General features: G+C 47.5%; 1 protein-coding gene across 1 annotated transcript in view; it reads right to left on the bottom strand.

Annotated features, from left to right (window-relative positions):
• LOC136682011 (A disintegrin and metalloproteinase with thrombospondin motifs 10-like) overlaps positions 1-18,306 on the bottom strand; it is a 40,636-nt gene extending 22,330 nt beyond the window's left edge. Inside the window, exons 1-4 of the mRNA XM_066658796.1 lie at positions 17,952-18,306; positions 7,884-8,245; positions 550-709; positions 75-277 (exon numbers count right to left, since the gene is read on the bottom strand). Coding sequence (XP_066514893.1) covers positions 75-277; positions 550-709; positions 7,884-8,245; positions 17,952-18,045 — 819 coding nt within the window. The 5' untranslated portion in view covers positions 18,046-18,306. The remainder of the gene's footprint in view (positions 1-74; positions 278-549; positions 710-7,883; positions 8,246-17,951) is intronic.
• Between the last annotated feature and the right edge of the window lie 4,824 nt (positions 18,307-23,130).

The following is a 23,130-nucleotide window of genomic DNA, read 5'->3' on the forward strand; positions in this document are numbered from 1 at the left end:
TCAGCTAAATTCTCCTCAACTCCCTGCTGCTGATAAAGAACACACTGAACAACACCAGGAGATTTGAAACTTACAATATTCATAACAGCCAGGATGTACTGCTCGATGTCCCTTCGGCCGTGGTACCCCACCATCATTTTATCCGCCACCACCAGCGTCTCCACATAGCGCTCGCGGCTAACCGAGCGCTTCAGCGGCAGCTGGCCTCGCCCCATCTGGTTCGGGGAGGGCTTGATGGTTCTCTGCCACCAAGTGAAGCTCTTGCTGGGTTTTTCATCTGAAAACAGCAACACAGCACAGTTTTATTTCCAACAAAAAGTAGCAAACAATAATTATTATTTTCTTTTTTTAAACATTTATTGTTACATAGCACAAAGCTATTTGAGACTTTCACAGAACCACATTAAGCGGTTTCCCACACAGGGACGGCCATGATTTAAATAGGTTGAGTACAGAATCTATGACACATCCAGGCCACTAGGTGTCAGTGTAACATAGTATCATTGCTAATGGGAGGGGGAATCGTTGGAAATGACTGACACCACTTACCTATGACTCCACAGGACTGGTCCATGTACAGATGTCGTAAAGACGATCTTTTGTACACCACATGGGGGCGCCCTCCTCGCCCATCCACACTCGTGTGGTTTTCAGCTGAAACCAAGGGCTCAATGAGGTATTCCTCTCCGCCAGCTACAATCACCCCCTGCTGGAAGAGCAAATGGGTCACAAATTAAAACATGCCTTTATACCACATGCAGGTGTAAAGGTGTGAAAGTGTGTGGACACCCCAGGTCAAATGACAGGGTCTGTGGACTTTCTAGGTGAATATTAGTTAACACATCGTCAACTGAGAACAAACTTAAATATGGCTCATATTAGCTGAGTTTAACAAACTGGCAAATAAGCAGTAATGTCCTGTCCCATTTCCTGCCCTAAGGCCTTGCTTGAAGTGCTGATCCCTTGCGGAAAAGCAGTATAATGAAGCCCTGATCCTTTATCAAGTATATTGAATCTGGTTGTATATATTTATAAGTACCTACATTCAATAGAAACAAATGATCCTGCTTTTTCACAAGGGAACACAGTTCTTAATGAAACGTCTAGAGTATAGTCTAAACAGCCCGGTTCAGAACGGCCATTTCCAGCGCCTGTTCCTTTAAATGATAATGAGCCACTCGCTGTTCACCTGGACCCTGAGTGCACAGCAGTGAGGAGCGAGGAGCAGAAGCAGAGTGAGGTCTTCTCTGTTCTCGTTTTCTCAGTTTTTACTCAGTAAAACACGATTTAACACGATTTTAATAAAGGTTAGATGTAGAACAGAAGTGATATATCAAAGCACACAAACACCAGCTCAGTCAGAGGCTGCCTTTCCTCCTGGATCGACCTGGTCTTCCACCACGGATACATCCCAAACTCTGACAAGATAATCATATCCAAAGCCTCATTGGATTTTCCCAAAACAAACAAACGGAAACAGAATAGGTCTAAGAGAGTAAAGAGGTCTGTACGGTCAGTACCCGGCCTCCTAAACAACACAGCACCAGGGCTTTATGGAGATGCAGCACTTCCACACGTCCTCCACAGCAGGCCCCCAGTCCTCCGGGCCACAGAGTTCAGCACACGTGTTGCTTTGCTCTCTTCTCTCGTCTGAAGCGTGTTTTTAGAGTGCACGTAATCCCATAATGAATTTAGTGATGCCCTCATGGACAGGGCTTTTTCCCTTCTAAATTACGCCATGCTGCTCTGACCAGCGGTAATTATCCTGGAGCTTCTTAACGCCTTCCTGAACACGCTCAATTCCTCCACTGTACTCACCACATTTAGCAGAAAACACAGTTACTAACGAACTACTGACTCGTCCAGCATGGCTCGGAGTTTCAGAAATCGGCAGCAAATTATTATCATACGTGACATCAGATTCCACCACACTTATTAACCTAGACCACACATAAACCCCAGGACATTACCAGGTAACGTTTACCAGTTATGAACGTGCTGCTGGTTTCCCAAAGCAACATTTTAGACTGCCTTTACGTGATGGGTTAATACACATGTCAAATATTGATAGTGGATTGTGAGTGGGTAATTTCCAGGGTACTGTACTGGGGTTGAGTGGGTAATGTCCTGGGTTTGAGTGGATACTGTACTGGGTTTGAGTGGGTACTGTAATGGGTTTGAGTGGGTAATGTCCTGGGTACTGTACTGGGTTTGAGTGGTAATCTCCTGGATATTATATATATATATATATCAGAGGCGATTGCTCTAAAACTGCAAGAGAAGCTCAGCTTCCCCTAAAATGTCAAAAAATAAGTGATCAAATATGTACTGTTGTGTGTACATGTCATTGAATAAATATGCACTACAACGCGCTCAACTTTTGTTCAGAATCAGCTTCTTATCACTGGTAAAGACACGGCTTTCCTCTCAATCATTCCCGCGGCTTCACAGTGCTTTAAACAGTGAGGACGCTGAGCGTCCACAGAGTTCAATAGCGAAGCAGCGAAGTGCAGCGAAACGAGACGAGTCATTGGATAAATGCTGGGCTTTGTCCCGCCCATCGGACGCTCAGCGTCTCTGGGGGTCTATGGGGCAGTGGGCTGGCCTTGGCTGGCCCGGACGCTCAGCTTCTGCATGATGATTGGATGATCTGTCTGAGGCTGAATCCCTTTTTGATTGACAGCGAAATGAGCGAATCAGCGATCCTTTGGTGTAGAGATCCGTGGGAGCATTACATTTTCATTCTGTTCTGAGTTGAACCAGAGACTTTCTTAATCCTCTTAGCGGCATTTTCTTTGTTAAAAACGACTAGCGACAAATCGATCTTCTATTTCTGTTGGGTTTTTTGTAGCTGCTTGTGTTTGGAGACTGACTTCTATCACTCTTTCTGACTTCTATCGCAGTTTCTGTCCAGCGGGTGCTGCTGAGCCCCTCCACCGTCACAAAGCACTCACAGGCGGACACACTTCACATGGGCCAAGGCCGTTTAAGCAGCCTAGCTCTGCTGGCCATTGAGAGGACACTAGTCAAGTCCCTGGAAAAGACGCCTTGATGGTACGACAGGGTCATAGATCATTTTCTTGAACAGGAACGACGGTTGAACAGGAATTTACGTATAAATAAACCCACACATTTCATGATGTAGGCCGATACTGAGCTTCCCCTCCTTGAAAGACAAGCATCCGCCACTGATATATATATGTATATATTTAGGGTAATTTCCTGGGTATTGTGTGGGTAATTACCCAGGTATTGGTCAAATTTACTGAGCTATAAATAATGTGAAAATAAATATAATAGTGTGCAAATAAACCACTTCAGTAAGATTAATGCTCTGGGTTAAGTTCACACCAAACTTCCCATTTGCATCCTGATAAAGATCCCACTAAAGTGCCTTTGTGAAACATGCTATGCATTCCCTCAAACGTTACTCTAGGTCTCATTTCTGTTTCATTTACCTCTCATCCAGTCAATCCATTTATCTTCAAGTGGGGAGGGCTAAAGGGGGGCATTAGCCTTGCCTAAATGAGTGAGCATTAACCTTGGCTCTGTAACCTCTTGTTTACGCAGGTGCATTACTGGCCTGTGCCGGTAATGAGCATGCCCACAGAACCCTGCGTGAAACCAAATCCTTCATTAGGATCCAAAACACCTGTTTCTGGAATGGAGCGATAAACCAGCTGGCACTTCGGAGGCCCCGGGAGCAGCTGTCCTTTCCAGGCCTGAGTCAGGACCCAGAAAGAGCGCTTACGCGAGGATGAAGGAGAATAACCAGAAAGAATATTATATCATTCCTTCAGCAACTGACAGCCACAGAGCCACAGCCAATAAAGGTCGATAATTAAAAGCACACTGCAAAGGCTATAAAAACCAGAATTGGCTTCATGTGTGGTCAGTCTGATGAAGCTGTCGCACTGCTAATCACAGCAGACTCCTTGACCCTGAGGCTTTCCAAACCATCTCTCAAGGTTTGATGCATTCTTTGCAACCGTAGAGTTGTTTGACCACTGTTTGTTTGTTTATTTGAGCCTAGCATTCGCCCATTGCCTTGGATCTGTCCTGACATGCCCCAGTATCGCTCACATTAGCATGGCCCTGATTGAGCTTGTGAAATTCGCCAGTTAGCTGACCGCTCAAATAAGAATGCCGTGGAAAAGGGGAAGACCTAAACCATGCAGTTTTGCGGTCCCTTGGGAAGAGATTTGAGCAAAGTTTCATACAGATTTACTAACGCACCTGGTTCCACCGAGTTGTGTAACATGATGTCAGCCCTGATTTTTCAATGGCTGACTGTTTTGAAGATTGCCAACAAAACCCTCAAACAGCGTTCGCTCGGTTGCTATGTGTGAGCCACAGAAAGACAATCCGAGAACTAGAAAAGTGATGGCTGAATTCTGAGAAATGCCCGACTGGGCTGAGTGGGAAGCCAAGCCAAACCTCTTCTACGTTTCTTTTAACTCCTTTGTAATCACTGCACTGAATTTGCCTGTACCTGTTCTGTGTTGCACCCTGGTCCTGGAGAAACATGGTTATTGTGTATAAGTTTATAGCTGAAAATCCCTCTGAATCTGAGCTGTAATATTTCTTTCTGTCAGAATACATGTTCCTACACAACTGACTTTTAAGGAATACGAGCAGGCAGCTGTTTCTTCTGCAAAAGTACTTATTTACGTCCAATGTTCTGTGAAGAACAGACAATCATCCGTAGAGTAATAGTACCCTTTTATCTCATGTGTGTTTTCACAGCCCTAAAATGTGTATTGCCAAACATTTATTTAGTCGCTGTGGCTTCCTCCTGGTGAAAGACTGTGTAATTTGGGACCTCGTGTCACTGATTAGTCTAGTAGTGTGGGAGGCAAAAATACTGAACAACACCTTATTATAAGAAGACAAGGTGCGTGGTGTGAAACGTCGTGTAGCGTGACCATGGCATAAGAGCAGCACCTCAAAGCATTTTGAGTTGTTTAAGGTATGGTTTGACCATAAAAATAATCCAACTTTCCAATTTTAAGCTTCATCCAGTTGCAGTCAAACAGCAAAGACGTCAATCAATCAAGTCGTCACAAAGCAGCTTTACAGAGATCCGGGTCCAAGCCTCCTATGATCGAACCAGGAGCAACAGTGGCAAGGAAAACCTCCCTCAGCACATGATGAAGAAACCTTGGAAGGAACCAAGACTCATACGGGGAACCCATCCAACTCTGGTCGACACCGGAGACACAACAGAGAACAGAACAGAAGTAAAAGTGAAGTGATGACAGATGAAGGGGTTACAGTAATGTGAATGTAGTATATTAGTGATGTATGAGTCTGAGGAAGAAGGAGGTGGTCAGTTAAAAGTAGGTGCAGAGTTAATTTGAGATAAAACAGCACGGCCAAGCGTGATAGTGTATAAGAGACAAGGCCAGGATCGTGTACAGGACACACAGGGTCGGGGGCTGGATCAGGGCAACACCTGGAGAGCAACAGGACGTCTCAAAGCATGAGAGAGATGGGAGAAAGAAAACCAGACAAAGGGAACAAATATAAATACAGAGGTTAGTAGGTTCATGGTGAAGAACGGGCAAAATTGTCCTGCGAAAAAAGCTTCCACGGGTCAGGCAAGAGAACCCAGCAACAGACAGAGTGTTGGCGGTTACCAGAAAGCTAACTAAAAGAGCTGTAGCTATGGTCATATGACCGGGTTAATACAGAACAGTGATAATATGAAAACCAGCTCAAACACTAAAGACGTCTGTTTTTTTCTCAACCTTATGCTTCTTTATTTTAGAGCTGGACTGATTAATCTAATGATCCTTGCAATCCTGAGGTACTAAAGAGTAAAACAGTTATTACGAGACATCTAGGGACTGAGAAGAAAGCCTCAAACCCGTACATACACACAATGAACGACAACCCGAGATTGCACACACAGAGCTTAAATAACCAGACACAATAGGAAACACCTGTGAGCTCAGTCACATGACCGTCTGACAGCTCAGTGGTGCAGGGCGCAGATACAGAAGACAGCCAGGGAAATAAGAGAACATGGCTAATAAAATGCAGAAAAAGACACGAAACCAGACAGAAACAGCGACATATAATGACTCATCCAAACCATCTGGGTTTTTCAAAAGTATATCTATCCACACTGAAAGACAAAAAAAACTCAAAAATGCTCACACAAGCATGCCAGACCAGTAGGGGGCGATGGTGCCTGATACAATGTAACATCAAACGACTGTTATGAAATGATATGAGTGTCTGAAAACCAAGAAGACAATCACAAATAAAAGGGGACTAATTTATTTGGATCGACAACAAAGTACAGTTTTTGCTGAAAGTTACAATTGATCACAAGTTTAAAGGAATACTACGTAATATTCTTACTTAAAAATGACAGCTCCAGTGATGCTTCACTGACCTGTAATAGGGAGAACAGAGACTCTGTTGTCGCTACTGTGGGCTCAGAACTGCAGAAACTGCACTATGTAACTTGTGGAGGAGGGTAGGAAACCACACCCCTCCCCATAGATTTCAGAACAGTGTTGTCACTAGGGGGAGCCCCAGGAGCAAAAAAAAAAAAAACCCAAGGAGTCATGTCACAGCAAAGATGTTGGAGTATGCTAACCACGAAGCTGAAGGCCATTCGAGTGAATCTCACACATGCACTGGACTCTGGACACAAAAGTGGACATGGGAGAGTGGTGTTACACATGGTCAGCTGATAAAGACAGGAACAGACATTTGTTTTTCCCGTGCACATGACTGCACTGAAAACAGAGGGTCCATAAATCTGCACCCTGGAGGTCAGTTCTTAGTGACTTAATACTTTATGTATTTGTGTGGACAGGGCCTCAGGATACTCAGTGGGGTTTTGCCAAGGGCAAGAAAGACAACATCTATAGTGACAGAACAACTGCGATTGTTGTACGTTTTCGGCTACGATTTCTTGTCCTCTCATTTATTAATTTTTCCGAAAATATCCCCTAATGATTGATTACCTGCCCCAGTTCCACCTGTCCACCTGGGAGCCTGCCCTGATTGTACACAATGCCATCTACCTCAGAAGGGTGGAGCTGAATCTGCGCTTCCTCTAAGGCATGTGCTTCCTTTGTGGTTTTCCATTGGGTAAATTTGGTACCTGCTGCTACCTGGTACTGGGCACTTTTTCAGGACGTGCTCTCTCATGGTTCCAAGTAAAATGACGCCGTGGTTTTTGAAGAGGTTCAAACGCTCCTTGGATCGGTGGCCGACGAAAGAATCCAGTGAGAGCTGGACGCTGCAACAAGGAAGGAACAAACTCTACTGATCTGTCTGAACTGATGACGGAGCTGTGTTCAGTCCCAAACAACAACAACACGCCAATACACCGTGAGTAAACACCGCTTAACGCTACCCCCGCCGTTGTTGTGGTTTCCAAAACCCACTGTTCCTGTTAGAGACGGGGGTTTGAGACGACACCAGGTACATTTCAGAGGAGAGCTCTGGGAGTGGAAACAAACCAGGGACCAAACAGAGAGTAGAGTCCAGTGGAGGAGGCACCATTCAGTGGAAAGCGTCATTTTTGAACTGTCATTATTACAGTGGACTGAAGGCACATGAGGAGAAAGTAAACAGCTTACAGACGTCCATGATAGTTAACGCCATGGGCAGAGAAATGGGGAGTAAAGTAGGGCCTTCCTACCATCCCAGAGAGTGAGGCCAATAGAGCAGTCACAGCCTCTGACTGCTGAGGCATCACCTGGGATTGAACCAGCAGCCTCCAGATGATAGGGTTTTGACCACTTAGACGACTGTGCAACTCGGGAGCCCCCTTCTTTTACATTTGTTAGTGATCTAGCTTGTGTGTGAAAGAGAGAAAGAGAGAGACAGAGAGAGAGAGAGAGAGAGAGAGTGCTTACCAGGCCATTGCAGTTACTGAGGGCCACAGTGCTTGACTGGGGCTGGTGCTGCAGGTGACCGATATAGTGGCAATCGTGAGAGTAGGGGTGGCTCCAGGCCAGCCGTCCCCTTGTCCAGTACTCCACACGGAACTGCCGCGAGAGCAGGCCACTCTGCAGCGTCAGGTTCAGGAACAGGTCAGCGCTGGGAGTGGACAGCTGATAATACATCTGAGGTTCAGCCGTCTCTGCGGTAGCCTCTGCACTCCTACGCCGACGCCTATGAGTTTCGGAGTCCTTCCCTTCATCCAGCACCTCTCCATGAGGACCCACTCGCACAGGGACGGCGATCTCATAGTGAGCCAGACTGGACAGGAACGCAGCTGGAAACAAAGAGGGAACGCACAGAGGGCAGTGGAGTTAAAGCATGAGGAGTGGTGTGCTATGGGCTTGCTCATTTCTACAGTAACAGCTTCTACATTCTGGGAAGGACTGAGGTGAGATGGGAGAAGATTTCAGTTAGGATTTGTGAAAGTAAGGTCAGTTAATGGTGACAGGCATTGAACATGGGGCACTTTGTAGCACATGAGCTTAGGTTTACTTTGCTTAATACCAAGCATATTCCAGGCATAAATAGTCATTCATTCATTGTCTGTAACCCTTATCCAGTTCATGGTTGCAGTGGGTCCGGAGCCTGCTGGGAATCATTGGGCGCAAGGCAGAAACACACCGTGGAGGGGGCACCAGTCCTTCACAGGGTGACACACACTCACACATACGTACACTTTTGAGTCGCCAATCCACCTACCAACGTGTATTTTTGGAGCGTGGAGGAAAACGGAGCACCCGGAGGAAACCCACGCAGACACAGAGAGAACACACCAACTCCTCACAGACAGTCACTCGGAGGAAACCGACGCAGACACAGGGAGAACACACCAACTCCTCACAGACAGTCACCCGGAGGAAACCCACGCAGAAACAGGGAGAACACACCACACTCCTCACAGACAGTCACCCAGAGGAAACCCACGCAGACACAGGGAGAACACACCACGCTCCTCACAGACAGTCACCCGGAGGAAACCCACGCAGACACAGGGAGAACACACCACACTCCTCACAGACAGTCACCCAGAGGAAACCCACGCAGACACAGGGAGAACATACCACACTTCTCACAGACAGTCACCCGGAGGAAACCCACGTAGACACAGGGAGAACACACCACACTCCTCACAGACAGTCACCCGGAGGAAACCCACGCAGACACAGGGAGAACACACCACACTCCTCACAGACAGTCACCCAGAGGAAACCCACGCAGACACAGGGAGAACATACCACACTCCTCACAGACAGTCACCCGGAGGAAACCCACGCAGACACAGAGAGAACACACCACACTCCTCACAGACAGTCACCCGGAGGAAACCCACGCAGACACAGGGAGAACACACCACACTCCTCACAGACAGTCACCCGGAGGAAACCCACGCAGACACAGGGAGAACACACCACACTCCTCACAGACAGTCACCCGGAGGAAACCCACGCAGACACAGGGAGAACACACCACATTCCTCACAGACAGTCACCCGGAGGAAACCCACGCAGACACAGGGAGAACACACCACACTCCTCACAGACAGTCACCCGGAGGAAACCCATGCAGACACAGGGAGAACACACTACACTCCTCACAGACAGTCACCCGGAGCGGGACTAGAACCCACAACCTCCAGGTCCCTGGAGCTGTGTGACTGCAACACTACCTGCTGCACCACCGTGCTGCCCAGAATCAACATTCAGAACTTCTAATTAACGTAATCATGCCCTACATTGATTACATCTAATTTTCTATTAATTCTGTTCATCTTTTCTTAACCCTGTTATTATGTCCTCACTATGTGTTCATGTACTGTCCCCTTAAAACCACACTAACGGGCTGCAGTCACATGACTCTGCTCCATCCAATCTGCCACGTGTAGGAGAACCTAAACACAGAAGCAGACAGGGCCATTCGAGCAGATCGTACCAAAAAGAAAAATGCTGCGCCTGTGAAGACTTTAGTGAAGAGGACACAGTGTATAAAGAAGTCAAATATAAACACTGAGAAATAATTGTTTCACACCAAAGTTAATCCCCTAGTCTCTTTAACACTTGAAGCACAATCACACACTGAATATGAACAGTGCATGGCTCAACAACAACAACAACAATAGAAACAATTATCCAAGATTTAATACTGGAGCATATTTGCAGTGCAAGCCTTGTCAGTGAACTGAGGCAAAAAACAAACAACAACATGTTTTTATTAATAATATTAATAAGATATAAATATTACCCATCTACCCAGGACTACCTTCTACCCTGTGGTGGCCATCACCCAGGACTACCTTCTACCCTGTGGTGGCCATCACCCAGGACTACTCTCAACCCTGTGGTGGCCATCACCCAGGACTACCTTCTACCCTGTGGTGGCCATCACCCAGGACTACCTTCTACCCTGTGGTGGCAATCTACCCAGGACTACCTTCTACCCTGTGGTGGTCATCACCCAGGACTACCTTCTACCCTGTGGTGGCAATCTACCCAGGACTACCTTCTACCCTGTGGTGGTCATCACCCAGGACTACCTTCTACCCTGTGGTGGCCATCACCCAGGACTACCTTCTACGCTGTGGTGGCCAACCCAGGACTACCTTCAACCCTGTGGTGGCCATCACCCAGGACTACCTTCAACCCTGTGGTGGCCATCACCCCGGACTACCCTCCACCCTGTGGTGGCCATCACCCAGGACTACCTTCAACCCTGTGGTGGCCATCACCCAGGACTACCTTCAACCCTGTGGTGGCCATCACCCAGGACTACCTTCAACCCTGTGGTGGCCATCACCCAGGACTACCTTCAACCCTGTGGTGGCCATCACCCAGGACTACCTTCAACCCTGTGGTGGCCATCACCCAGGACTACCTTCTACCCTGTGGTGGCCATCACCCAGGACTACCTTCAACCCTGTGGTGGCCATCACCCAGGACTACCTTCAACCCTGTGGTGGCCATCACCCAGGACTACCTTCAACCCTGTGGTGGCCATCACCCAGGACTACCTTCAACCCTGTGGTGGCCATCACCCAGGACTACCTTCTACCCTGTGGTGGCCATGACCCAGGACTACCTTCTACACTGTGGTGGCCATCACCCAGGACTACCTTCAACCCTGTGGTGGCCATCACCCAGGACTACCTTCAACCCTGTGGTGGCCATCACCCAGGACTACCTTCTACCCTGTGGTGGCCATCACCCAGGACTACCTTCAACCCTGTGGTGGCCATCACCCAGGACTACCTTCTACCCTGTGGTGGCCATCACCCAGGACTACCTTCAACCCTGTGGTGGCCATCACCCAGGACTACCTTCTACGCTGTGGTGGCCATCACCCAGGACTACCTTCTACCCTGTGGTGGCCATCACCCAGGACTACCTTCTACGCTGTGGTGGCCATCACCCAGGACTACCTTCAACCCTGTGGTGGCCATCACCCAAGACTACCTTCTACGCTGTGGTGGCCATCACCCAGGACTACCTTCTACCCTGTGGTGGCCATCACCCAGGACTACCTTCTACGCTGTGGTGGCCATCACCCAGGACTACCTTCAACCCTGTGGTGGCCATCACCCAGGACTACCTTCTACGCTGTGGTGGCCATCACCCAGGACTACCTTCTACCCTGTGGTGGCCATCACCCAGGACTACCTTCAACCCTGTGGTGGCCATCACCCAGGACTACCTTCTACGCTGTGGTGGCCATCACCCAGGACTACCTTCAACCCTGTGGTGGCCATCACCCAGGACTACCTTCTACGCTGTGGTGGCCATCACCCAGGACTACCTTCAACCCTGTGGTGGCCATCACCCAGGACTACCTTCAACCCTGTGGTGGCCATCACCCAGGACTACCTTCTACCCTGTGGTGGCCATCACCCAGGACTACCTTCAACCCTGTGGTGGCCATCACCCAGGACTACCTTCAACCCTGTGGTGGCCATCACCCTGGACTACCTTCCACCCTGTGGTGGCCATGACCCAGGACTACCTTCTACGCTGTGGTGGCCATCACCCAGGACTACCTTCAACCCTGTGGTGGCCATCACCCAGGACTACCTTCAACCCTGTGGTGGCCATCACCCAGGACTACCTTCTACCTTGTGGTGGCCATCACCCAGGACTACCTTCTACCCTGTGGTGGCCATCACCCAGGACTACCTTCTACGCTGTGGTGGCCATCACCCAGGACTACCTTCTACCCTGTGGTGGCCATCACCCAGGACTACCTTCTACGCTGTGGTGGCCATCACCCAGGACTACCTTCAACCCTGTGGTGGCCATCACCCAGGACTACCTTCTACGCTGTGGTGGCCATCACCCAGGACTACCTTCTACCCTGTGGTGGCCATCACCCAGGACTACCTTCTACGCTGTGGTGGCCATCACCCAGGACTACCTTCAACCCTGTGGTGGCCATCACCCAGGACTACCTTCTACGCTGTGGTGGCCATCACCCAGGACTACCTTCTACCCTGTGGTGGCCATCACCCAGGACTACCTTCAACCCTGTGGTGGCCATCACCCAGGACTACCTTCAACCCTGTGGTGGCCATCACCCAGGACTACCTTCTACGCTGTGGTGGCCATCACCCAGGACTACCTTCAACCCTGTGGTGGCCATCACCCAGGACTACCTTCTACGCTGTGGTGGCCATCACCCAGGACTACCTTCTACGCTGTGGTGGCCATCACCCAGGACTACCTTCAACCCTGTGGTGGCCATCACCCAGGACTACCTTCTACGCTGTGGTGGCCATCACCCAGGACTACCTTCTACCCTGTGGTGGCCATCACCCAGGACTACCTTCAACCCTGTGGTGGCCATCACCCAGGACTACCTTCAACCCTGTGGTGGCCATCACCCCGGACTACCTTCCACCCTGTGGTGGCCATCACCCAGGACTACCTTCTACGCTGTGGTGGCCATCACCCAGGACTACCTTCAACCCTGTGGTGGCCATCACCCAGGACTACCTTCTACCCTGTGGTGGCCATCACCCATGACTACCTTCTACCCTGTGGTGGCCATCACCCAGGACTACCTTCAACCCTGTGGAGGCCATCACCCAGGACTACCTTCTACGCTGTGGTGGCCATCACCCAGGACTACCTTCTACGCTGTGGTGGCCATCACCCAGGACTACCTTCTACACACTGGTGGCCATCACCCAGGACTACCTTCTATGCTGTGGTGGCCATCAAATCCTCACAGAAATGTTCCAATATGTAAATTCCAGTCTTCTCAAATGGGACACACTCCTTATCATCACCCTTCTATGCAGAGGAAATGTTGGACCAGCAGGTGTCCAAATATTTTATCCAGTGCTGATATTCCCTCAGTCTTTGAACACTTTGGACAACCCCCCCCACACCCCCCCCACCAAGGCCCCAGGGGGGCAGTAGAGTTCACAGCGAGACCCTTAAGCTCCAAGAACCTCCGGTTTCCACTGAAACCCTGAAATCTTATACTTCCTGCTCGCTGCAGTGGGGCCGAAGATTTATTATCACTACGCCCCGGGGGGTGGGATATCAACACTTACACACACACACACACACACACAAACTCCAGCACACTGCTGCCCTTAATGCCTCAAGACGCTCATATCATCTCCACTGCAGAGAACCCATGCCAGTGGCTCTAGAGTCAAATGAAGATTGCAGCTGCTGTTTACCTGCCAAATCCGGTTTGAACACGCTCCTAAACATGAGGTTTCTGACCACAGTCAGGTTCATAATAACACTGACAAAGGCTGGGTGTATTTATATTTAGCATTATATTATATAATATTATAATTTTTACATATATCTATGTGATGCAGACATCTTACAGAACATGCAATTAAATACTCTAGTATATAAGTAGTTACATAAATAAATAGGCAGTGATTACGCACACACACACACACACACACACACACACACACACACACACACTAATGTACTAAAAGCATCAGACAGCCATCCCAGCTCATGAGGAGCAGCTGAGAGTTAGATACCTTACTCAAGGTCACCTCAGATGTGAATGTTGAGGGAGGAGACAGTGCTGTTCCTTCACTACCTCACTCCTATTTTTCCTGCCAGTCAAGGGGATGGACCTTTAGATCACAAACACTGTGTCCTTGTTAATGTTACGCAGAGAAATAACACCCAGTTTGGTCTCTCATGCGGCTCCAGCCCTGGAAAGACTAAACAAGCAGCAGTGTTTACTGGTAAAGAGGTAGAAATGTAAACCCAAATCTGCATAAATTTAATTATCTAAAATCCTGAGAAAGACTTGACCAATATTATGCATGTGTATTTTGGTTTTACATTTTTACTTAAGCTTCAAAAGTAGCATGAGTAGCAGGAAATGCTTGGTACTTGCTAAGGGCTAGAAGGGCATAGAGACCCCAGCATAGGGCTGTAGAGATGTGGAAGTGTGTTCTCTTGAGCTGGACATGTGTTTGAGAAGCACACAGAAGGCTTATTAGCGGTTCTGCATGGTTAGCTAACTGCTAATTTTGCTGCTCAACTTTACTGTTGAGTAAAGAGTACAATCTCTTACTGTATTTTAAAAAAATGTGTACTTTATGACGTCTTAGTAGCTATAACATTACCTATATCCTGCATTGGTCCATAGGTAAGTCCCTTTCTTGTCGCTGTTGTTCAGTATTTGCGAAGGTTAGTGCTAGTTGGTGCTGCTTTGCACACAAAGACGTACGAATACAATTAAAAAAAATGTAGTTAATTTGCACACTAACTCACATAATTATTACAAGACACTCCGCACATCCTGCTCCTAAAATAGCAATGGAAAAGAGTAAAGTAATCGGGCTAAAGGTACCACAACGGCACGGGAATAGCCTTAAGAACAGTTTGGACCGTCCGTGGAAAAGAGGCCTATGTTCAAAATCTCACAGCGATGTTCCAGTAACATCTGCTGTAAACCTACCCTGAAGAGTAGAGACTGTGACTGCAGCAAAGAGGGTACTTTAGCATTAAATATCAGACCAAAGCCAGACTGATGAGAGCGCAGCTGCTCCAGGGTCCAGCTTGTGCTTTCAACGCCTAAGACAGACTGCCTGGAAGAAGACGCCCCAGAGAGAGGCCTGCGGAGAACGCAGATCTGATCTAATCTATCTTCACTAATTCAGTCCGGAGCATCATGGGAAAAATGATCAGCATGACATCCATTCTCAAAAACGGTTACAAGCTAATCCTTCTTTTCTCTCTCTCTCTCTCTCTCTCTCTCTCTCTCTCTCTCTGGAGCAAAGCAGCCCAACACTATATATTTATAAGCAATCATTTAGTGAAAGTCACATTTTCCTAGTTGACAAAAGTAAATACTGCGGTCTTGTGGTGGCTGTACCTGGTTTTAGCTACGCTTCATATGTTTGTCCACTTTTATATTTAATAACATGTTATTTAGAAGCTGAAACCACATAGGCAGATCTATTTTAGTTTACTTAGCAACATAACACAGTTCAAGGCCAATCATGCCGTTAGCACAGTGCTAATTTATGAGTATAAGCTCCCATTACTTGTTAGCAACATTAGCCTCGTAGCTCCAGTGCACAGCAATGAAGTGGCACTGAATGTGCTTTTTAAAGGAACACCAGGTAAGATCTACTACTGTACAACAGAAATAGATGCTGGCACAGTGTGTGTGATCATACACCATCCCCCTTAGGTGAAAGTGACCCAGCTTTGGGACCACCACTGCAGCCTGGGCGCTGTCTTAACTAAACACTCTAGCACAATAGATGGAAGGGCCGCTCCCTGCAGGAACACATCCAGGGAGCCTCATTTATTTATAATAGCTTTTGATCTGAGCTTTAATCTCTACAACGAGGCCCAGGGGACATCCGGGATGCCCCCTGTTCCTCCCTCATAAACCCACCTGCCATAGACATAGCACCATAAAATGTCACAGCAGTCAATTTTGCTCCAAAAGCAACGGCTCTAAGAGTGGAGTCTGAGAGTAAAGCAGCTCTTAATTAAATACGGAGGGAAATAAAGAGAGGGAAATTAAATTTAGTGGCTCTAAGGAAGGGGCACTAATGCAGGGTCTGGCCCACTCTGTCCACATAACTGCATTTATGTTCTTACTGTGAGGCATCAGATGAAAATAGACGCATTACACCTGCAACATCCAGTTGATTCAGTGTTTGAACAGGAACATCACCAAGGTCCGGATATCATCCACCACGCCTCTGTCCATTATTTTCATCATATGTCCAAAAAGGGTTGCGTGAGGAAGGGTTTCCGGCGTTAAAACTGTGCCAAGATCGATGGTGCGGATCATGGTTGATCCGCTGTGGCGCCCCCTGATGGTCGGGAGCAGCCGACAGAAGAAGAAGATGATGTTCAGTGTCATCTTCACTAAATAAAAACAAGCCTAAACGACAGACGCAGCATTTTTCTTTGGTATGAGTCGCTCGGTCGACCTCTGTGTTTAGGTTCTCCTCCGTGTTGCTTCTATGTGGCTGATTGAATGGGGCAGAATCATGTGGCTACAGTGGGGTAGTGTGGAGACAACACAAAGTGTGGGACATACTGACAGTTTACATGAGCAAGATGACATCAGTTAGAAGCTCTGAAAGTCAGCTTTGATTAATTTTCGATTACTTGCCCAAACCTTCACTCATGTGCAGCTGCTCCAGAACAAGACTCTATTGGTCAGTGCTTTTCTATGGGAAACTGTTGGGGCAATGGCTGCCCCCTAAAATAGCTGAGCTCACTCATTAAAAGGAGTGTCCACTATGTTCACCATCTGAACGCGACCGAGTAGCGTTCTCTGTAAGTATCTACAAAGAATGGATTTGTGGGTGGAGCTTGGGTAGATCAGGTGGATACCTGTGCCGAACAGTTACAGTGATGATCTGGGGTCAGTTTCTCAGTTCCTATCATGAGGTATAGACTTTGTAGGAGAAAAGAGAGAGAGGGGCTCCTGGGTCAATGATGTTACTCTGAATAGTTGAGGATTACGAGCCACATAGAGAAACAAAGTGGGGGGAAAAGAGCAGCCATCTGTCTGTCTCTGTGCTTCACTCTCCCTCTTCCAGATGTGCAGCAGCTGTACGCAGGCCTGGCCAAGCCCAGCCTGGTGGAAGAGACTGTGTTCCTGCGTGCCAGGCAGAGAAGTCAGTCTTTCTAGACCAGACGCCACGAGAACCACAGGGCCCCTTCCAAAGCTCAGAAACGGAGACTATTCATACCTCTCTGCAACTCTGTCTCTGCTGCAGCCATCTCCTGGACAGCAGTTGCACGGTTTAGTTGTTAGTCTGTGTCTCGGGTTACACACACACACACACACACACAAACATGCACACACACACCCAGCAGTGCTTTAATAGCCTCTCTCATAACTGCACAAACGCACATGCATGACATAACGCTAGTAGCACGGCAGCTAACCTCATTATTCAGTTATTTAAAGGAGGAGGGATATGGACTCTTACTATATCCGCTCATTTAAATAAACACAGGCTAAATTCACATCTCACCCTTTCACATTACCACAGACAGCTGGACACCTGACCCTCAGACCTGTAAGAGTTTGCTGGACTTCCCATTCCTCGTCCATTACATAAACCAGAGCATTAAAGCAACAGTAGGTGACATTTGGTATTTTTGGTATACCTCCTGGGCTCCTCCAAAAGTTACATAGTGCAGTTTCTGCAGTTCTGAGCCTGGAGTAGCAACAACAGAGGCTCTAATCTCTCTATTACAGCTCAGTGAAGCATCACAATGATTTTGAAGCTGTAACTGTAAGGTAAATATACTACCTAGTGTTCCTTTAAAGTATGGGTTCTCTCGACTTTGCATTCAGAGATACAGGGGTCTGAGGGCTGGGGCGGCTAGTCCAGAGTTCTGAGCTGCTTCTGAACACCAGCAGCTTTTCAGTTTCATTTGTAAGTGCCCCTCTGTCTGCCCTCAGTCAGGTTTAAAAAATCATAACACATAGTTTTTCTACAGATTTCCTCTAGTGAGGCTCACCTTGTCCGTCCCGGGCTGATGTACTCTCTCCTGCTCCAGCGGACACCATGGCGATGACCCCAACACAGGCCAAGGTCCTCCACACGGTTTCCATGATTACTACAGCTAGCTTCAGTGCGGTGTCCAGCCCTCCGTCCCACCATGTCTTCTGCCTGGGACGTCTCCCCGTTCACCAGAGTGACGCACACAACACTGGGGCCATGACAGGAGGTCTGTGTGTGTTTCCGTGTGTGTGTGTGTGTGTGTGTGTGTGTGTGTGTGTCTGTGTGTTTTCAACTGAACTCCAGTGTGGCTCAGACTCACTCCTCACTCGTCTTGTCTGTGTGTGTGTCCACTCCTCTCGGTCCAGTGAAGAAAAAAACTGTCCTAAACCAGAAAGACACAAATATTTAAGCCAAGCCACATCGTATTTTTAACTGGAAAACAGTGCAACAAAATCACTACGCGATGTCCGGTGTTGTTCCATTAAATCTACACGAGAACAGGATATAATTAACTCGGGCTGGGTCTGTGCTGAAAGAACGGAAGAAAGAAAATACACCCGCTCCATCTTCTTAATCAGCCACTTGTACGCGAATGCTTTTTAAAGGGACACTAGGTAAGATTTGGTATCTTTGCTCCTGGGCTCCCTCTACTCTACCCTCTATTTGCAGAGTGTCATTCACTTTTACAGCACTGCCCTGACATCAAAGGGAGTGTTGGGTGATTCCTACCCTCTTCCAAAAGTTACACGGTGCAGTTTCTGCAGTGCAGAGCCTAGAGAAGCAACAACAGAGGGTCTGTTCTCCTTATTACAGCTCAGCAGATCATCAAAACAGTTCTGAAGATGTAACTGTAAGGTCAAAAAACACGACCTAGTGTTGCTTTAATTCCACCTTTATCCAGCCACAGACTGTTAAACCAATCAGAAGTTGGTTTGCAGTGGGAGTCTCCATGGTAACGACTCACAGCGCAGGGTGTTTTCAAGGTGTAAACAGCAGAAATCCCATTCATTTTAATGTTGATATCAATAAAGGAAATGATACTGGTGTTTTATTTTTTATTCAGTTCTGTTCATTGTGATATTTTGTTGATCTGTGTGTTCCTTGTTGGAATTTTTCATTCCACCTTAAATGGTGGAGTATGTCGGCTTTATAGCAAGTGCGAATCTATTCAACCCATCTCCTAAACCCCTGTCTAAGGTCAGAAACTTGTAAATAACTCATGAAAGAATACATTTACATTAAAACCAAGCACACCATTGTTTTTCTTGTGAAATTCCCAATAAGTTTGATGTGTCACACGACCCTCTTCCTATTACAAAAACAAAAGTTGGATCCAAAATGGCCGACTTCAAAATGGCCGCCATGGTCACCACATATCTTGAAAAGTTTCCCCCCTCCCATATACTAATGTACCACAAACAGGAAGTTAATATCACCAACCATTCCCATTTTATTAAGGTGTATCCATATAAACGACTCACGCTGTAGAAAGTGGAGTACATTTACATTTTTTCTTTCATCAAGTGAGATGCTGCATTTTAGCTGTTTGCTTGTTTTCGTTTTGTTTTAATGTAGTTTCGCTGCCCTTTGCTGGGCTCTGAGTGGTTGGACATGCTCTGGAAACCTGTCACTGCGCTAATGTCCAAGATTTGACCAGTTAATTACTCATTCGTCTGATGCTCTCTGCTGTTTAAGTGACCACACGGACAGTCGGATCACTGCTGAAGTCTAAGGCCTGGATTATTGGGGTGCACGTGCACACACTCAGCGGTCCTGTATAACACAGGGAGAAGTGGAGGGGGGCTATTAAAGAACATCATCCAATTTGAGGAAAACTGTTGCTCATTTCCAGTCTAGAGGAGGTCTACAGCCCCAGATCAGAGAGAGAGGGGCAATCGAGGGTGAAACGAGGCCAGATCTCTGACAGATGAGATTAGAGATATAAACTTTCAGCACAGAGAGAGACTCAGCAAGAGGAGACAGTGACAAATTTCAAATACTCGCACACACACACACACACACACACACACACACACACACACACACACACTGCTCCCCTCTGTCAGCTTCAACCATACTGAAATAGAGACACACATACACACACACACACAGAGAGAGAGAGAGAGAGAGAACAAATGCTACTTTTTCCACCCTCACAGCTGTCTCTCTTTCTTTTAGAGAAAAACAACAAGCGAAGACAGAAAAAGAAAACGGAGAGAGAGAAGAGTTTAAAGAGAAGGAAACTGAATGAGAAAAAAAGGAGAGAGCAGAGAAATAAAGTAAAAGAGAATGAGAAAAGATGAGAAATGAGAAAAAATGAGAATAAAATGAGAACAGAGAAGAGACTGTGTGAGTGTTTGTGTGTGCGAGAGAGAGAGAGAGAGTAGATGATTAAGTGAGAGTGTGAGAGACAGAGATGGAGAAGAACACAGAGAGAAGTAAAGAGGTATGAAGAGGGGAAACAGAAAAGGGGAGAGACAAAGAAAGAGAGAATAGTAAGAGAGAGAGAGAGAGAGAGAGTGAGAGAAAGAGAGAGAGAGAGAGAGAGAGAGAGAGAGAGGGGGGTAGGCCAGATGGCTGGCAGGGAACCAAGTGCAACCAAAGGTAATCAGGAGCAGATGGGAAACGATTTGGCCTCGAGAGCGAAGGAACAAGTTGCCTTCAAACGTTCAGAAAAAGGAAAGAAATGGAGAGGGGCACTGAGGACAGAAAAAGAGGGAGGAAGTGAGAGAGAGAGAGAGAGAGAGAGAGAGAGATGGGGAAAGAAACAAATTTAAATAGAAGAAATATGATGAAATAATAATGAAATGAAACGAAGAAAATAAAGAGACAAAAAAGAAAATGAAAGATGGAAAATGAAAGTGAAAGAAAGAAAGAAAGAAAGAAAGAAAGGAAGAGAGGGAGCCGGGATGCACTCTTTCCTGCAGCTGGGACAGTGAAGAGTGGATGTGTACGTTCCCGTGCACCGAGGGTCAGCCTGGGTTCGCACCTCAAGCCGCAGCATAAATAATCCCTCTCTTCTTCTCTGTGCTTTGTCTCTGCTGCAGGAAAACTTTGTTTTGGAAAGTTATTTGAAACCGCAGCACTGCCCTCCGCTCTGCTGTCCATGTTTAAGCCTCTGACCACACTCTAAAACCTGCTTCAATGTCCTCAAGCCTCAGCACAACTCCAGCTGAAAAGACCCTTTCTCGGCCTCAGAGGCCAGCGGCTATATACACTACACGTCCAAATATTTGTGGAGTCCTGGTCATTCAGCTTTTCTCCTGCAACCAAGGCAATTAATTTAGAGTGGGAAGCCCTCTGCTGCAGGAACTGCCTCTACTCTTCTCTGAAGGCTTTACAGTAGACGCAGGAACATTGCTGTGAGGATCTGACTGCATTCTGCACCGAACTAGATGAGGATTGGAGCTCCATCAGTTCCAAAAACAGTCCCAACTATCCACAGCACTGTGTACCCTTCATAACAGAACAGAGGTGTTCACATATGAACTCAGGACACCAAGGACCGGGCATGTTCCGGAGTTGTCCTTCCACACGTGCAGTGCACAGATCTTCCACATTACCCAGATTTGACTCGTCTCTGCATCAGGAAACGCAACTGAAAACTCAGAGAACAACAGAGCTCTGGATGTGAGCTCATCTGACGTTGTCTGAGCTGCACATCGACTGATGTGGAGCTGTATACTGTTTATTAGGAGGATTTTAGAGAGACATGGTGCCATCAAAGCAATGTCTTTTCCTGGGAAGTCCGTTGTTATTCCAGCAAGGCCATGCCAGGCCTCATTCGGCACGTGCTACAACAGCATGGCTTCATAGACACAGAATATGCTTGACTGAGCTGCTCGTGCTCAGATCTGTCTTCCATTGTGCAGCGTGACAAGGAGAGTCAGACGGAGATGAGCACACACTCCTGAGCAATATTGCAACAGAAGTCAAGGTATTACTATATGTACATATATATATATGAGTAACTCAATTTGCTCACATATCAAATTACATTTCCCCATTTATTCATTCATTGTCTGTAACCCTTATCCAGTTCAGGGTCGCAGTGGGTCCAGAGCCTACCTGAAATCATTGGGCGCAAGGCAGGAACACACCCTGGAGGGGGCGCCAGTCCTTCACAGGGCGACACACACACTCACACATTCACTCACACACTCACACCTATGGACACTTTTAAGTCTCCAGCTACCAACGTGTGTTTTTGGAATGTGAGAGGAAACCAGAGCACCCGGAGGAAACCCACGCAGACACAGAGAGAACACACCACACTCCTCACAGACAGTCACCCGGAGGAAACCCACGCAGACACAGGGAGAACACACCACACTCCTCACAGACAGTCACCCAGAGGAAACCCACGCAGACACAGAGAGAACACACCACACTCCTCACAGACAGTCACCCAGAGGAAACCCACGCAGACACAGAGAGAACACACCACACTCCTCACAGACAGTCACCCGGAGGAAACCCACGCAGACACAGAGAGAACACACCACACTCCTCACAGACAGTCACCCGGAGAAAACCCACACAGACACAGAGAGAACACACCACACTCCTCACAGACAGTCACCCGGAGGAAACCCACACAGACACAGGGAGAACACACCACACTCCTCACAGACAGTCACCCGGAGGAAACCCACACAGACACAGGGAGAACACACCACACTACTCACAGACAGTCACCCGGAGCGGGACTCGAACCCACTGTGTGTGTGTGTGTGTGTGTGTGTGTGTGTGTGTGTATAACAATATAAAACAAATAAATAATTAAATAAACTAATAATAATATGTGAAGTTATAATGTGTTGTAATTTTTAGAAAACCTTTGAAAGTGTTTAATACAAGGCTTTATTCAGTGGGGTGTGTGTGTGTGTGTGTGTGTGTGCGTCTGTACTGGGGAGGGGTGGGGTGGCTTAGGGGAAGAGAAGGGTAGTAGAGGTGGATGCAGGTTTAAGGTTGCCCTCATTTCCTTTGAGCTCCAGTCAAATGGCCCCAGTTCAGCGGCGTGTACTGCACTGAGATGTCTTTGTCCCACGCCCACCCCCTCCCCCCTCTACTCTATACTCCATACCAACTACAAACAGCAGGGACCTGCAACACGCCTCACTCCTCCTCCTCCTCTTTTTTCTCATCTTCTCCTCTATTCTAATCTCTTCTCTTCTCTTCTCCTTTAATCCCCA

This window comes from Hoplias malabaricus, unplaced genomic scaffold (genome assembly GCF_029633855.1).
Source record: "Hoplias malabaricus isolate fHopMal1 unplaced genomic scaffold, fHopMal1.hap1 scaffold_199, whole genome shotgun sequence".
In the NCBI taxonomy this organism is placed as follows: Eukaryota; Metazoa; Chordata; class Actinopteri; order Characiformes; family Erythrinidae; genus Hoplias; species Hoplias malabaricus.